Consider the following 18,045-nt stretch of genomic DNA (forward strand, 5'->3'; position numbering starts at 1 on the left):
TTAGAAGAAAATTTTACTTTCAGAAACATCGACAATCTTCGATATATTTTGTTTTCATTTTTAATTTTTGTTTTAGAGCAATGGCACACTGTTAAAAAATAATAATTAAAGCAACTCTTTTATGTTTAAGGGTTTAAAATTCTCAAAATAATAAATTGTCTTTGTACGCTTGCGCATTTAAATTGTAATTAATGTACAGCGTTGCAATTGAAGAATCACGAGATTCACATCTTCTGATTGGTGCATTTTGAAATGTACCGAACTTCAATCAGCAGCTGTCAGATTCATTAACGCATTTATCAGGTTTATCAGTGCACTAACGTACTATAAGATCAAAGACTTTACCCAATTATTCTGTTATAAAATGGCACAAAACGTTAACCCGCACCACGAACAGCAATCGAGTGGCGTGAAACAAAGCGACGACAGTAAGAAAGTATCATCGGACAACCACGCCGTCTCGAAAAGGTAAATTTCTTTGTTGTAACCTCATTTACCTGATAAGCTTCAGAGCAAAAAAATCATTATTTCTATTCCTATGCTTTCAGACTTCACAAAGAGCTCATGACTTTAATGATGAATCAAGAAAAGAGTATATCTGCGTTCCCAGAAGGCGAAAATCTTTTTAAATGGATTGGCACAATATCAGGTCCTAATGATTCCGTCTATGAGAATCAAAAGTACAAGCTAAGTTTACAGTTTCCCAACTCCTATCCCTACACAGCTCCTATTGTGAAATTTATTACAGCTGTGTTTCATCCAAATGTGGATACAAATGGCAATATATGCCTAGACATCCTGAAAGACAAATGGTCAGCATTATATGATGTTAGAACTATTTTATTATCAATTCAAGCATTGCTGGGTGAGCCAAACATTTATAGTCCATTGAATGCTTTAGCAGCTGACTTATGGAAAGACCCTGAAGAATATAAGAAACATGTACTGGAAGTATACAAAGAGTTGTAAAATTTACACCAATGATTCATTTAGTTTAATTTTTAATTAGGGCTTTTTTACATATTTACATACTTGTAAATTGTTTGAGGTCAGTTAATCATATACATGTCAAATGTTCAAATTGGACTCAAAGTTCATTAACAAAATTTTACATTATGTGGTGTATGAAAAACATATTCCTGATCTTATTTTTATATACTTATTGTGTCTTTATATTGTATTACATTCATTATTGTTCATTTTTCATTCATCTGTATACATGAGGTATTTAAATGATCATTGTGCTGACATCAAAACTGTTGATTTAATTTAATGGATTCCATGTCACTGTTTATTAAATTTTTGTGAATTGTATGTTTGTTTGAAATCATGAATTTTCTAGGAATAATTGATGAATAAATGTATCTCCAAAGAAAATTTGTTGCATTTAGTATTGAAAATTCATTGGAAAAATTGAAAATCACTTTTTGGGTGACAATGTGGGAGTTTTTTTGTATAACTGGCGAGAAGGGCGATCTAGAATTTTCGGGCTAAGCACATTTCTCAGACTTGCTTGGCACATTTCTCAGGCTTGCTTGGCACATTTCTCAGACTTGCGGAATGCACAGGCGCACGTTCAAATCTCGAAGCGTGATCGTGCTTCTCCGCCCGCACACGATTAAACGAAACTATAAGCGTACAGTAAGTGTTTACTTAACTTTACTCAGAAACTATAAGTGTAGAAATGGAATACAGGGTAAGTCCGATGATTACTAATAAGAAAATTTGGAAAAAAATTAGCGTCTCAAACAGGCAGGGCGTTTAGCACTAGCCGCGCTCAAAGCAGGCTCACCCAAAAGCGAGCCGTGTCATGGATGGCAAACACGAAATTGCATCCCAAAAACTTTACAATGGCTCAAAGCAGAAACACATGTCTTTTTGATCAAAATTTGCTACGGCTAAAAAACCAAATGTTCAAGCTCGTTACAAACACTAGCATACAAGGAAAACATCGGCGGGCAATGCAAGGGTCATTTCTAAAGTGGCATAAAAATGCGGAGACGCCACAGGGGAGGTAAAATCCCATCGGAAGACTAATTTAAGCATCTACTTGTAATAACTTTTCACTTCATAACTTTTCAAGCAATATTGACAGTGTCGCCAACGAAAGAGAGCTGAGGACACTGCAATTCGTCATAAATTACATTTGCCCACAAGTACGAAGGCGCCACGGGGGAGGTGAATTCCCATCCGAACACTAGCATTCAAGGAAAACATCGGCGGGCAATGCAATTAAGAAAACTTAGCAATGCAAAGTTTGGAAGCTTAGAAGCTTGGAAGCGGTTAAGTGAACGACACGTACTTAATACTACCCTGCAGCCTAGCACGATGCAATAAAGCCGACCCTGCTCACCTAAAATACTATCATAACATCCTGTATATAACCTTGAAAAATAAAAAAAAAACAAGTTCTACGGATACGCCAGCTCCGAATTTTCCATGCAGGCTCTAACGATGATGAATTTTATTCTCCGTAATGGTAAATTTGGAACTAGGGAAGTTCGGTTGAATTTATACCGAAAGGGTGAAATTGTTGGCTTTCGAAGTGAAAACTTCCTTAGAATCGTTGTGATTTCAAAATTAATGAAACGACACTAAAAAGAGAAAACATATTCAACGTATTCGTTTATATGGTTTAGCCTGCGAGAGAATAAAAGAACACAAATATACAGTGTTTCCTATTATCTTCGTCTTCTATTTCTGCGATGCTTCGTAGCTTACCACAAGCCACTTGATTCTTTTTTTTTTAATAAAATAATAACATTCTTCAAGTATGCCAAAAACTAATGCCAATAAGTGTCGTGAATATCGGCAGAAAAATAATAAATAACTTTTACCCATGGTTCCAATATTATAATAAATAAACCCTATAATTATCCCATTCCTGATACTACTTTCGTCTCATACTCTCGCAGTACAGTGTTCTGAAGGTTTTACTTCTACCGCATGTGAACTGCACACTTGATTTGTATTTAAATTTCTATCTTCTAGAGAATTTCCCAATTTTCCATAATCTTTAATTTTCTGGTTGCTATCTCTTTTAGTTATTCACTGTCAAAAATGGTGGAAATAAATTATCAAGCAAATTAAAAACATGGCGCACAAAACATCTTGTATCTCGCGAACTAATTGACTTTTTTAAAGTTTCTCACGGCAGTTTTAAAGCTCGAAAGTCTCCCTACACTATGTATACCTTTTCAATCTTCTAGCCCATCCGAAAGTGTCCTAATATGCCCTTAAGAAATTGGCACTTTTCAAAAAAATTGAAAACATGGTGTGGGAAACACCTTGTATCTCCCGAACTAATTGACTTTTTTAGTGTTTAACACCGCCATATTAAAGTCCAAGAGTCACTCTACGCGATCTATATTTCAGTTTTCCGCCATTATCTTGAAAACTATTACAGATAGAGACAAACGGTTCTTATATTTGTATGTAGAATTACATTTTACATTATATAACATGAGAAAATTTTCAGTTACCAACACTTACGTATTAATTAAAAATGGTCAATAACATGAAAACTAATTATGATAGGGCAACCAAACCAGGATTAATGAAATCCTGTTGATGTCTTACTTCAATTGGAAAGATTTGTGGAAAATCGGAAAGGAGGTTTTATTTGATGCGTTTAGAATGTACCACCAATTTTCCGAAATAATGATGTTATCGGAAAATTGACTTTATATCTTTCATCCCCGTGGAAAACTCAATCGATTAGCGTTTTCCATTTTCTTTTAGCTTAAAAAATTTTTTTTTACTCCAAAAAGAGTCAAGTGTAACCTCTAGATCTTTTTGAGAGGTCTTTGGTCAACTTTAGAAAATTGAAAAACTAAATCTGCCATTTTATAGATCCATATCAAGGCATGAACAAAATGAAGAAAGTTCTTTTCTATCTTTATTATTTTCCGAGAAAATTGCGACGGAAATTTTTTTAGGCACATGTTATATTTAAATTTTTTTAAATGTTATCTTATCTAGGATTTGATGCTGAACATCGGGGTGTTTTTGGTTTTAGTTTATCTCTATTAGTTCCTGAGATAATTGATTCTTAAGTCTCGATGGTAGTGCACATTTCACTTAATGAGATTTACTGAAAAATTCCTTACTGCTATTTGGTGAAAAGTTGATTAAATTGTATCATTAGGAGCTCCCCTACACAATGAAGTAGTTCTCAATATTTAATTATACAATTTTTTTAAATGTCAGGCGCCTCCGCCAATTTTTTCATAATTAAAAACTTTTATTAATTTAAAAAAAAATTAATGATTTATCGTTTAGGAAGTTAAAATTCCAACTTTTAAATTAATGTTTTAACAAGAAAACTTTAAGAATAAAGTTCGACTGTGTTGTTCAAGGAAAAAAAAATTAAGAAAAAAGTTCAACCCTGTTATTCGACTAAAAAATTTCGACCTTGTTCTATGACCAAAAAAAGTAAGAAAAAAACTCGACCCTGTTCTTCGACCGAAAAAAATTTTAACAATAAAGTTCGACGCTGTTATTTGACCAAATAATGAAATTTTTGGGACAAAAATGGCTATTTTTGAAGTGCTTTTTAGGGCACTTCTAGAAAGGTTTGGGGGTTGAAAAGATATGGATCGCGTTTTTTTACACCATGTTTAAATTTATTTTGAAAAATGTAATTTTTTAAAAGGCATTTTAGGGTACTTCCGAAAGGGCTAGAAGATTGAAAAGGAATGCATTGTGTAGGGAGACTTTCAAACTTTAAAATTGCCGTAACAAACTTTAAAAATTCAATTAGTTCGCAAGATACAGGGTGTTTTGCGTGCCATGTTTTTAATATTTATAGAGAGTTTTGGGGCACTTCTAAAAGGACTAGAAGATTGACAATGTGTGCATCGTGTAGAGTAACTCTCAAGCTTTAAAATGACAGTGACAAACTTTAAAAATGTCAATTCGTTCACGAGATATAGGGTGTTTTCTACACCATATATACTTACTTTACATACAATAAGAAAGTTTTACGTTATATAACATTCTGAACTTTTCAATTTACTACACATATGTAATATGTTCAATAACTTGGAAAACTATTTCAACGAGGATCATGCATAATTGGGTTATAATAAAACTAATATATTAATTCGAAGACATACAATTTATTTGCATTGAGAAGCATTACAATGACAACCAAAGCCAAGAAACGATTCTGTTCACATAAAACGATAATTCCGTGAGATGCACTCAATTAAATTGCCTATAGTCAGGGATACACAAAACTATTTGAAATGAAGTTAGTTGATAATTGGCAATGCAATCATTAATTAATCAGTTATTATTTTTGAATCTAAAGCAATCGGCTTCAATACTCTCTTTGTTTGTATTATCAATTAAACAACTAATTCATTTGAATTTGAACGCCTGGTGGCTACGGACTAGCTTCATCGTTCATTACAATATTGTCTCAATAGTGGGTTACATTTCTTTTACAAAACTATCGACACGTACAATGTATATAAAAATGCATTCTCATTATTACAAAAGTAGATTCGTTTCAAATTTGTTCAAATTTTCAATGCCTAAATGCTATTCAAATTATTCTTGTCTATTATCTCAAATACAACTAACTTTTACATAAAGATATAAAAATACAAACATTATTGAATAAACGAATTAAAAATTACTGAAATAAATATTCCATCTTACAAATGTGAAAGTCATAAAGTGTATCATGTATACAACGCGATTTGCTATGCACTAGCATTTGTTACGGAAATAATTTTTAAACAAACAAAGTACATTGTATATAAAATCTATGCATACGTTAATGCTCTATAATTTATCATTACAACGAGTTTTCATTAATTTTATTCCTTTGTAACAAAATATTAAAAGGCACACAGTGCCAGTGATGCTCTTTTTTCTATTTTTTTTTCATTTAAATATATTATTCCATTTGTAATCGTAAATATATAGTAAATTATATATTAATTATATACAGGGTGCTCTGGTGCTTATCTTGTACGTTTATGTTCTTTAGTAATCGTTTCAATTACTCGCAAAGCGATTTTCAAAAGTTAAGAGATCGCGGTTTGAGCCCAGTCGTTTTGCAGTTGAGAAATCTACGTGCTTTTTCCGTCAGATCAATTTGGTCTTTTGTTCGACCACATGCTACCATTGTCCACATTACATCCAACTGCAACAGATATCAATTAGTTCTCTAGTCCAGTGTAATATGAATTTATGCGATGTACAAAGCACAACTCAGGTGACTTCTTTTACAAAATCAAAGACACAACATGAAATTTCAATTATTTGATAGTCACAAATAAAAGTAAAGCATTCGTTCCATACAAACAGATAATTTAAAAAATATATAAAATGAACAAAAAACAACCAAAACCACACAGTTAACAAATTTTGTATCGGTTTGATGGGAAGATCGTTTTGTTAGTGCTCGAAATTTGTTCACGAAGTCTGATGTAGTCGCTTTCGTTTGTACATTGTTAATCAAGGGACTGCTCACCTTAGGTGCAGGTTTAGAGTCTTTCTCCGTGAATGTAATGCGTTTGACGGCAGCACTGCGTAGACCGTTGGCTCGGGATGGGGCACTGGTTGAGGGCACGAACTGCCGGGATAAAGAGGACAGAAAGCTACAATACAACCCAACACACAAACAGACTACCACACCCCTAAGCCTGACAGCACAAATCTAACAGCAGAACGAAGACTGGGCTCCATTATGGCCCTAGGATGCGCAGCGTCTAACACATATTGTTTCATTCTATTCGCGGGTTAATTGTATCTTAGATAATAGACAGAAAAATCCTGTTTCTTTTGAAAGAATGTCCCTACTCAATACACTCAACGCTTTTCTGCTGTTACCTTTGTGAAGAGCACCATGTTTCTTAATCCTAGAGAGTCCTACATCAAGTGTGTTCGATAAACGTGAATGAATGATAAACAAGAATGTCACTAAGACATTTGTTCATGTGCATCGCTCTCAACTCCGTTGATTTTTCAATTAAATTAAAATTACAATAATAAGTAAATAACAGTTATAACTAATTTTTGGTCACGCATTATTTAAATATGCGTATGCTATGCATCATTTAACAACACAAATAACAAAACAAAAAAATCATGCATCTCGAGTTGAAAATTTACATCAATATATAGAAAAAATGCACTTAAAACATAAAACGAACTTTTTCTTGAATGTGAAGTGCACATGTTTTGGTTTAATCCTTTGGGAAAATAGCAAATAGAGATATAACTCACAAAATTCGTTTTAAAAAATGTATCTGTGTGCTTAATTCTAGAGCACTTTGAGAGTCTTGTAAGTTACACTCCCAAATATATTATACGTTATCAGGATATAGGTTCCGATCGGACTAGATTATATAAAGTGCCACAAATATCAAAATTCAATTTTCAGATTCGTTTCATGCATTCGAAAAAAGGGATTCGTGCTTTTTAAGAAATAAATAAGTTATTTTTTAAATTGTTATACAATAAGTGTGAAAACCGACAAGATTTAAAAACAAATAAACCAAAAAGACCATAATAAAACAAAGATCAATAAATAAAACAAATAAAGTTTTAAAGGAAGAGTAGAAAGAAAACCTATGTACATGCAAAATTTGGCTTGCCGCAGCGAATTTTAAGAGTATGCAATGTAAGTACGAAGTTTGGGTAAGTGAGTGTGGTTATTGGGTGTAAGTTTTTTTGTTGGTACACATTGTTTGGCTAGTGGTGTGGTAAAATATGATCTCCAAAACAATACCAATCCTGTACCTTCGAAGATGATGACGACGCAAAGTCCAAGCTTGCTACCCCACCGAGTAGATCTTTCGCAAATGTATTAGGTGTGTTGAAGAGTATTGAAGATGCATCTTCGCCCAATGATTTACTCTATTAACAATTTATACACCAACATTAGTTCACCGTAGCTTGAAGGAGAAGAAGAGTGGTGCTTTTGCGGATGAAATTAACATCACTGTACAGCGGTGCTTACACACAACAAAAAGCACACAAAAAATGAATAAAAGAATTATACTCACAGGTGTCTCCACGGCGAATGACATGTCCGAACTCATTGGAGAATTTAGAGATGTCCAACCTGGTGCTAACGCTTTTCTCACTTTTTTATTTGGCAAAATATTTTCTTTATCGGCTGGTATATGCGGTTTCCTCTTACCGCTACTTACAAATCCACTTTCATTCTAAACACGGAAAACCGTAAATATTTTATGAGATCACACCGAAATAAAACTTACATTAAACAAACTATCGGTTTCTTTCTTCATAATTTCTGTAATATCTTCTAATCGTGTGGGAGTATCGGGTAGATTCTTAATCGGACCCGATTTCTTCTCCAAATCCGCTAGTGCTTTCTTGAACGGCGTTGGCGTCCTCGGAGTGTCGTGACTGAACATCCGACCTTTGCTTGGCGTCGTCGCATCAGATGTCGACGGACGCGAGTCAAGCCGAATCGAGAAACTATTCGGTGTAGTAAGCGGACTGTAATCTCGATCCTGAAAATACCCATAATCAAAATATGAATTAAACATTGCAAGTATATAAACCTACCGCACGTATTCGGTTCTTAGTCGGTGTAGTAGTAGATGAATGTCCGTTCCTCATTGGGGTGGAAGAGGCAACCGTCAGATCAAATACGGTTAAACTCGGACTATTTTGAATCGTAAAGAATTGCGACGGACTGAAAGGAGAGTCTTTGACCGGTGACAAATTAATACCTCGTTGCGGCGTTTCCGTCTTAGAATTGTAAATGTCCAACATTTGTACATCGCTAACACTCATAGAATCATAAATTCCGCTATCACCGTTCATATTTTTATCATTTGCACGAGATTTGCGCAGGATAGCAGGTGCTGGCCGCGGCAATCCTTGTAATGTTTTCATTGCTGTTTGTCTTGATATATGACTATGAACAAGATCGGAATCCTTCAATGGCGTAATGCCAACCGATCCAAAATCACCCATCGTTTCCATACCGGAATTCACAGAGTCCAAAGCAAGGAAACGCATATCAGACAAATTCGATGAAGAGTCTTGCGGAGAACTAGTAGGGAAAAGTGTTGCGTGTGATGGTGTATGAGGAGAAGGACTCGTTGTAGTCATAGTAGACGACTGGCTGCTGCCTTGATCTTGCCATTCCTGTTATTAAAAACACATTTATAATGTCACCCGGCAGCAGAGTTAAATAATTATATACCTCAATATACAGCGACTGTGAATCGGTAGTATACTCTGGCCCGCTGGTTTTCTGCTGCTTGTATATTCTACGTCCCCGTCCACGCTTTGCTTCACCATCGCGATGTTCCGCTTCGTATTTGCGTCTCATAGTCGAATTCCAATGATTCTTGATTGCATTATCAGTACTGCAACATCCATTACAAATAAAACGTTAAATTCAAACCTAATATCTGGATTGTGTTGTAACATACCGTCCAGGTAACAACTTGGCGATTTTCGCCCATTGATTTCCCCATTGTTTGTGTGCCCGATATATGATATCGTCTTCCTGTTCTGTCCAGGCAGACTTTTTGATATCCGGGTTGAGGTGATTGTGCCACCGTTCGCGGCATTGCTTTCCGATGCGACCGCGTAGATGTTTCGCAATGAGCGTCCATTTCTTTGGTCCGTATTTCTTCACTAATTCGATTACTTTCTCATCCTCCTATAAAAACATCCACTCATGTAATAACATGTCTGCTCGTCAATGCGTAACAATATGGCGACATATGCCGCTGTAAAACCATAAGGTACGAATTCTATTCAGTGTTTAGCGCTTATTCCACTGTATATTCAGTTCCATTGAGTGATTAGTGTGTGAACACGAACATTTGTATGTTTATTATATGGCAACATGCACACTTTTTTTCAGTGAACCTGATAATTCGTATAAAATTGATAATACCAGGTCAATATTAGCATTAGTCTTGCGTCCGCTATTACGCAACGCGCAGTTGTATTAATCAAATATTGGTAAAGTCAAAAATCGACTGCGATAGACCCGGCAACGCATCTAAAATTCGTTAATTATTAATCTGTGTAGACAGAATTCAAATAATTCATTTAATGAGAGCAGAAGATAAACTTATGCAAACGCGACATGTTTTATCACGAAAAGAAGCCGTGTATGTACAGCTGTTAAAGATAAGTCATTGAAGTCATTGTAAACGAAATGTGAATAAGTCACTCACGATATTTTAGCACACCCCATGTTTATGGCAATGACGTCAAATTGCGGACAATGTTCATAGAATTAATAGAAATGTTTACTATTCATACTAAACGAATAGCAAACGATTGCAACGGTTTTTCAATTTTGAAAACTCTAACTAAACTAATATTGTGTGTTTGAAAATATTAAATTAACGACACTGAATTCTACTTGTTTGTATCGCAAACACAAGCTTCCAGCGACCTGCAAACGCCATAAAAAGTGTCAATTGACATAATGAAATCATCGCAGTTGATATACAAGCTTTGAATTTCAAAAAATGTGCATTTTGTTGTTACGATCGCAAAGTTGTACGAATAAGCAATGTCGGCGATCGCCTTACACGCAAACTCCAGCTGGAATTCCAACTGGAATTCGTTACATCTGGTTTCGCTGTGGCACTTCCGCTTACGTAAAAATCCTCCTGCTAACTAGCTGACCCAATTTTTGGGCGTTCATGCCGTTTGCGTGTGAGCCGAACATCCGAAATGTGTCACTTGTTTTTTTTTTACAACCTTTCACATTTTTTATGCGTTGTTTTCAATTTTTAAGATATATCGCTCTTTTCCTGTCGAATGCTTGCCATAAAAGTTCACTTTCGAGATAATTTAAGAGACAAGAGGGTTTGTTACATTGCAAGCGTCGTCGGTTGTTTATAATATGTTTAAAGTCGTCCCGCCACACAACAAACACTCATCGAGGCGATTTTCTCTCTCTTTGTATACGACAGCGCAAATTTCCCCCTTGCTTACAACGCGTTCAGCCGTGAAGAGAAGAGAGTGCACGTCTCGGAAACGGTGTGCACGCGAGCAAGATCCATGTATAGCTCGTTACAAAGAGACGCGAAGAAACCCCGACTTGAACCTGGGACCGGTTCTACAGCGTGCATCGCGAGCAGCGACGCCACGGTAGAATAACATGAGAAAAAGGGCATTGTACTTTTCTACTCAATATCCCACGATTCGGCTACTAATGACGCTAATTTCGTGCATATGTTCCGAAATAACATTGTTCGCAAGACGACATGGAATGAAACCACATACCTCTTTGGTCCAAGGTCCCTTGACCAAGTCTGGATTCACTACTTTCGCCCATCGCTGCTGGCATTGAATATCCGAGCGATCAGGAAAATACTTCGAGATGATATCCCACCGTTCTCTATTTTGTTCGACGAGGTCCTTCAAGTGGGCGTCTTCTTCTTTACTCCAGCGTCCCTTGTTAATAGTTTTCTTCGGACGATGACTGTTTATCTCATCGTATAAACCCGACTCATCCGAATCTTCATTAGCGCTGTCGTCAGTGTCGACCTCGCGTTTAATGCTGTAACCAAAAAGTAAACATTAAATATTTACCCAAGTTTGATAAGTCTATAATCTTTGCTCGTGTACTCTCCAAGTTAAATTTGTACTTTTCACAAACGCACACATTGCATTAAATCAATTTAAAATTAGAAAGATACAATCACCCTTAATTTCTAAGGTTCACATGGACCCCCTCTGAGGATATTTTCCCATCGTAGAAAAACACGAGGTCCACGAGACCCACACTTTGTGCGTGCGGTGGCCCATAGCGCACACACTATCCCACCATGGGAATGCGTTTCTATTTTGATTCTATTATGCAATATGTCTTTCTAACTGGGGCGCTGCATGTGCACAATGCATATGCATGGCTCTTCTCACACTATGTCCCTCCGGTAATAAATTCTTTGATTCGTACCTGTCTTCATCTCACGCTCGGGATGTGCAAGGGGTTAGAGGTATGAGAAATTGAAATTAGGGGGATGCGCGCACTCGGTTTGACCTACTAATGTGTCGAGAGTAAACTCGATACATTTTAATTTCGATGTGAATGTGGCATGCGTAGTTAAGTATAGAAAAGGGTTTCGTCTATCATCTGAAAATAAAAGGACGCCATTGAAAAACGTAATGCAAAGCGGCGCATTGAAATGATTCGGGTCAAACATGATGCCAATATCAAATTCTTTGTGCGGACGTGGTCGTATCGATGCTATCAAAAGCCCTAAGAAAACGCAAACAAACGCACCTATGTGCGCTAGTAGCCCTTTCTTTCGTCCGCAGACGGAAACGCATTCAAGGGTGAATACAGGAAGAAGGTTCTTACTTCTACATGTCAAGCATAATTCCCATTTCCTTCCACAATGAACAAAAGAACATAAAAAATGAATTCCTTAAGATATCACCATTAATTAAGTCCAAAAATTAATTTAAACAAATCAAAAGTATAACATGAATTATATATTATTTCACTTAAAATAATGCTAAGAAATAAATTTACTGCCTTTAAAACTACCTTTGTTGATGTTTTTTTGCATTCTATGCTATGATCAGGTGCAAGAGACATCAAACCCGCATTAGAAAAAAGCAAACAAAAGTTAAAAGTTCAATACACCCTCGTGGACGCCATACAGTTAGAATATCAAACAGTTTCTCGCCCTCGCACACGTACATTATACCTTCGAATGTGCGCACCGGTGTCGTGTGCAGGTGCAAACGTCTTCAGAGAGCATCGCTCGCATTTGAACGCGTAACATACGCGAGCGCAAGACATATGCTTCGACAAGATGTCTATGGCACGCGCCAAAGTCCCTCGAACTCGCGCCAGTTTTACATTATTCCGACATTTCCTGATGCAAGACGGCGGCGATCTAACGCGCGCGCGCGCGCGCCGCGAAGAGTTACAAACGACATGTGGCGTCTTACGTCCTCGCCTTTTTTACCCCCATAGCGTAATTACCTTATCTAACATTTATTATTTATGACCACTGACAGAAGGTGAATACACAAGACAAGACAATGCACGCGCGTCGCAGTCAATACACGGGATGCAACACTTTAATGAATTTCAAAATTCAAACTGTGAACAAGCGCAAAGCAAACATCCTACATCCTCAAACTTTTGATTGGTTCCGGAATTAACAATAGAGATTTTAAGTCACTTCCGCAAATATAAAAGTTTACCAAAAGTCCCTTCTAAAGCAACGTACAACAATAAAAGTGTCCCAGGAAAATATGAGACATCTACCTCTACGGTGAGCTTTATTGGCAGACTTATGCAATACCTCCTCATATGAGCCGTGAGGGTACTCGATAATGGGGCATACCACTCGCAGAAATAAAGAATAGGTACGTGCATTGTGCGAGCGTAAGAATAAGAAAGGACGAGGAAAAATTATCGAATTTGAACAGCTGGGGCCACAGCGCGCGTTCGAATGGCACGCGACGTCTTGTCTTTTGCATCTTGCATTACGTTACGCCATCCGAGGGGAACAATTTCATTTTTATTAACATAAGTTACACACGGTGCTAGGTATTGTTACACTTTTCGAAGGAGGGTGGTGTAAGAAGTTGAAAGGAAAAACTCCGACAAATCTAAATCTAAACATCTGCTCATCGTCATCAAACATACAAAATGCATGCAATTAAACAAAATATTAATTATATTTTAGTAAATTCAAAGCAAAATCAATAACAATTTATATACAACTCTAAGGTCGGAGATTATACTGACAATGAACTTGGTAAGAAAAGACATACACTTTACATTCACTTCCTCGTTGATAGTAACAAGTAACAGTGTTCGATAGGGTGAACTAGTGAAGGAAATAGATGTAGAAATTATCGATCAAACTGTAGCGGGCAGATGGTACTGGCGTAGTCAAAGACCACCTGCCCGTGGCGTGGACACACATACACACACAAAAACATACTGTGCCCGCATCCAAGCCCCCAACTTTTATATCATTTTATACGCGTTTTCATTGCGCGGCTGATAAACACATGCGAGTGTGATGGTAATGGCACATTACGCACGCTTTGTATGCACATGTGTGTGTGTACACGCACTGCCATTAACTATTTGCATTCACGTGCAACATAATCCACCGCAGATCAAAGTGCAAGCTGGGCGACACTTGAATAGCAAATCGTTTTTGGTCTACGAGTAGGTACCATTCAATGATGATGCAAATTAGTTCCTACATATACTTGATATTCTTACGAAGCATTAGTCGATCACACATGACTGGAATTTCCATTGAACTTGAACCACAAAAATAAGCGAAAGCAAAACGTGTTTTCGTGGATTTTTGGCATTTAAAAATTTAAATCCCAGCACACAAATAAAACGGTACCTCGAAAAGAAAGTGTAGCCGCTGTATTGTGTGCATTTCAGGTACCCTCCAAAAATTCAAAATTCGGGAATCCCCTTTTCTTGCGAAATTCTTGCGTGAAGTTGTTTCTCATGGTGACAAAACCACACGAGGCAAACAATAGTTTTTCCGACTCTTAAAAAAAGAAGTCCAACCACCCCATTATCGAACGGCAGTCCTTCGGACCTCTTTCTCTTCTCACACGCACGTCAGTCAGCATGTGCGTATACGAATGACAGCTGCAACCCCATATGTGTGAACCTTGTCTAGCGCAACACACACGGAATACAGCGCATCGTGTTGCGACAAGTCGAGGCGGAGTGCCTCTCAGAGGAGAGTCACTCACTGGATGCACCACGCACACACAATGCACGCCATCCGACGCGTGGGGTTGCAGTTACACGCCAAACATCTGTACCATATACAAGCAATGGGGAGAGAAAGCAAGCCCGCGCTTTTTTCTTCACAACTAGCCATTGTATCGTGGGAGATAAAACAATGTAAAAATAACATTTTATTTGTAATTGGAATTGGACACAACTCAAGCTTCGCAATGCAGGGAAAAATTTATAAAAAAAAAAAAGATTCCCACATTTACGCACCACCACTAACAAAGAACAAACACAACATAATGAAATCGAAATTAGAATACAACCTGTTCAAGCTTGTTCTCGCTAGACGCAAACAAGACTTGTTCTTGGCCCCTGCTTATACAAAGCTTTCGAGTGGTAGAACGCAGACCGGCATCCAAGAAGAATTATCACCACGAAAAACAATTTTTTAACTTTTCGGACCGAAAGTTCGACGGGTCGGCGCCTTTTTAAGGGCGGGAATTCGAGGCACTGACTTTGTGAACAAAAATAAACATCTCGGATGACATTGAACATTTTCTCACCAGTAAATCATTTGTACCATGAATATATTTAATGTTTGATAATATAAGTTTAGTACTTGAGAAAAACAACAGCGCAGCAGGAAATGTACCAAACAAGTAATCTTAATCTAATCAAAATGCAAGTTCTGATGCAACACACCGTACAGCGAGTAGAATATTAACGTAAAGTGTAAATATAAGTAAGCAAACGAACAATCGAATGTCTAAATGTAATGATTCATCTGTATAAAGCGCGATGAAGGGCAGGTTATACGTTTGTTCTACACGTTGAAATTGTCGGTAATTGAGCCGTGCGCCGAGCGCGTTAATACACCGCGACTCGCGAGTTATATGTAAGTATTCTTGCGGTAGCGCGTAGTTATACAATTCGAAGCGAACGCACTCACGGTCGTTGATCGTTACTCACTTGTTATATGCGACGTGCTGCCGCTTGTCGGCTACATAGAATTCCATTATCCAAGTTGTGTCGCGGCCTGCGCCTCGGTGGATGATGCACGAAACCGATCACACTGCGACACGCACTGGGCAGGCGGGTAAGGTCCTACCTAACTTGCCTTGCCGACATGAACGCTACTCTCAGATCACACAACCCACATGCTGGTTTGATTACAACTGACGCAGAGCGCAAACTCAACCGCACAACTGGCGCGACCACGCGCACTCCGCTAGCGGAATGACGATGTTCGTTGACGGTCGGAGCGATTCGAGTATGTAGGGGACCTGCGCAGTAATATTTCGATCTCGCTCGCGTAGTTTCGTACAGTAGTTCAAGTTAAAAATTTAACGTGCGGACCGTTGGAAAGTTTCAAAACTGTGTACGTTACTACATTGGTTGCATGCATTAGCCAGTTCTAGTTGGCAGTGTGTGTACAAAGGGCACTACTGAATTGTATGCAATCAATTCGATCAATAAATTCGCATCATAACGCTCACTAAGCGCAGTTTATCTGTTTGTTACAGCTTGCAATTGTAATCGACATTTTTAAACCATTTAAAATGAAAAAAAAATTAAATATTTAATTTGTTAAGTAAGTTGCATAAGAAATTTTGTGCCACACCTTATAAAAACATTCAAACTTATATAAACTGATTAAAATAGATTATTAATTTAATTTTTGTACTCAAAACTATGATACATTTTTTTATTAAAAACAAATAAATAAAGAAAATGATAAATAATTTATTTTGCTTTCTTGTTGAGGTTGTTCAAGGTTATCAACGTCAAGCTTTCATTTATCAAAAGCTCTCTTTAAAAATATAACCTTAAAGTATGACACTGTCATGTTTGTCAATTTCTCTCGGGAAATTTTATAAATAAACCTTCTAAAATGTTTATCTTCTCGGTGTTTTTCATTACTACGACGTCGTAATGAGCCACAATGGCTGTATTATTTCCTCACAAACAACTAAAACAGACACTACTAAAAAAGGCTTTCAAAATATGTTCAATATATCACAGATTGTCATCAGACAAAGTGCTAACACTTGAAGTGAACAAATTTGATGTGATAGATAATTTCACATCCGACTTAATCCACCAAAAGTCGCTAAAATGGGAAGGAATCAAGTTGAGAAAGAATCATGCAACAACCTGCTCACTAGTACAACCAAAAACATTAGAAATTGCACTAAACAATATGTCACAATCAGCCATAGATAAACAATTCCTACTGTTAATCCAAGATGGTAGTGAACACAATATTGAGGAATTCATAAAAAGGTGTCAGAGATCTCTGGTATGTCCAACATTCACAAATGTGCTTACTCTCCTTGATGCCAATTCAAGAAATGCAAATATCAACATCATATTAGAATTGAAAAAATTATTCAAAGAAGACAATGACTACTATAAAACAAATGCTTATTTTGATCATTACCTAGCAGAAGCTTATTGGATAAATGGTGAGATTGTGAAAGCTGTACAGATACTTGAAGATGTCTATGAGAAAAATGCACATTTGAGAAGAAGGCTGAGATTGATGTTGAAATATTTGATCACTGATGTAACCACCCACAGTGAAGCCATTCTAGTCAGTATTATAAAGTTTGGTGAGAAATTGTACAACAGCTACAAGGATCCATTTGCATTAATTTGTGTGTGGCAGGCTTGTTTTATCAGTGAGTGGTATTCTGACCAAACATTGGCTTTACAGCTTCTTGAAAAGAACAAAGGGTTATGTGAGGCTGTGGTTGGTACTTTGCCTTATGTAGTCACAGCATCATTGAAAAATCATCAGGTCGAAGTTGTTTATAGGTTACTTGAGTTGCTCATTAAATATGAAATGAAAACGCAATATTCCGCTATTTTAGTTTCTATCTTCAACTATAAATGTAAGATATTATTTATAAATCTTGTGAGTGTTTTAATACTTTTGCGAAATTGTTTCTTGCAGTTTATATTGGGGATTTGAAAAGTTGCTCTGAAATAATTCAATGGTCTGTTACTTATAATGTTGCTTTACCTAACATTATACATGAAAGATTCCTAATGTTGTTGCTGAGGAGGAAAAACGTTGATGACATGAAACCCGATAAACCACCTGAGCCTAAGGTGGACTTGAAGTTTTAGTTGTGTACTTAGAAGTTGTATATAAATAAATAATTTGTTAGACAAGTTCTCTGATTTTTTTTTCTGAAAGTTTGGAATCGAAATAATATGCGAATACGTACATGCCAGCGCCATCTAGACGTATAACAACAAGACATATGGTAACGTGTTTTGATTCAGAAGTTCTAAAGCATTGGAAATTTATAAAAGCCTATCTTTTA

The 18,045-nt window shown here is 36.8% G+C and overlaps 3 protein-coding genes across 6 annotated transcripts; 2 read left to right on the plus strand and 1 right to left on the minus strand.

Annotated features, from left to right (window-relative positions):
• Positions 1-233: 233 nt before the first annotated feature.
• Positions 234-1,377, plus strand: vih (ubiquitin conjugating enzyme vih). The gene is made up of 2 exons (XM_065311925.1): positions 234-468; positions 549-1,377. Exons 1-2 carry the CDS (start codon positions 365-367, stop codon positions 967-969), a joined length of 525 nt encoding a protein of 174 aa, XP_065167997.1. The 5' UTR covers positions 234-364; the 3' UTR covers positions 970-1,377.
• Positions 1,378-5,100: 3,723 nt separating this feature from the next.
• On the minus strand, positions 5,101-15,929 carry LOC135798225 (myb protein-like). Of its 4 annotated transcripts, XM_065310994.1 has the most exons (10): positions 15,683-15,929; positions 11,254-11,530; positions 9,432-9,664; positions 9,200-9,365; positions 8,554-9,141; positions 8,241-8,498; positions 8,025-8,186; positions 7,759-7,875; positions 6,488-6,589; positions 5,101-6,157 (listed from the first exon to the last, which is right to left on the minus strand). In XM_065310994.1, the coding sequence occupies exons 1-10, from the start codon at positions 15,727-15,729 to the stop codon at positions 6,032-6,034; spliced, it is 2,076 nt and encodes a 691-aa protein (XP_065167066.1). In that variant the 5' UTR covers positions 15,730-15,929; the 3' UTR covers positions 5,101-6,031. The 4 variants fall into 4 exon arrangements, with proteins under 4 accessions (XP_065167066.1, XP_065167068.1, XP_065167067.1 ...); XM_065310996.1 differs by lacking the exon at positions 7,759-7,875; XM_065310995.1 differs by lacking the exon at positions 6,488-6,589.
• Positions 15,930-16,509: 580 nt separating this feature from the next.
• LOC135798226 (uncharacterized) lies at positions 16,510-17,890 on the plus strand. Its single transcript, XM_065310998.1, has 2 exons — positions 16,510-17,607; positions 17,670-17,890. Exons 1-2 carry the CDS (start codon positions 16,656-16,658, stop codon positions 17,843-17,845), a joined length of 1,128 nt encoding a protein of 375 aa, XP_065167070.1. The 5' UTR covers positions 16,510-16,655; the 3' UTR covers positions 17,846-17,890.
• Positions 17,891-18,045: the final 155 nt, after the last annotated feature.

The sequence above is a fragment of the Atheta coriaria genome, unplaced genomic scaffold, assembly GCF_025399875.1.
Source record: "Atheta coriaria isolate IRGN ID8LTWV9N9 unplaced genomic scaffold, Caltech_Dcor_3.1 hic_scaffold_9_pilon, whole genome shotgun sequence".
NCBI classification, from domain to species: domain Eukaryota; kingdom Metazoa; phylum Arthropoda; class Insecta; order Coleoptera; family Staphylinidae; genus Dalotia; species Dalotia coriaria.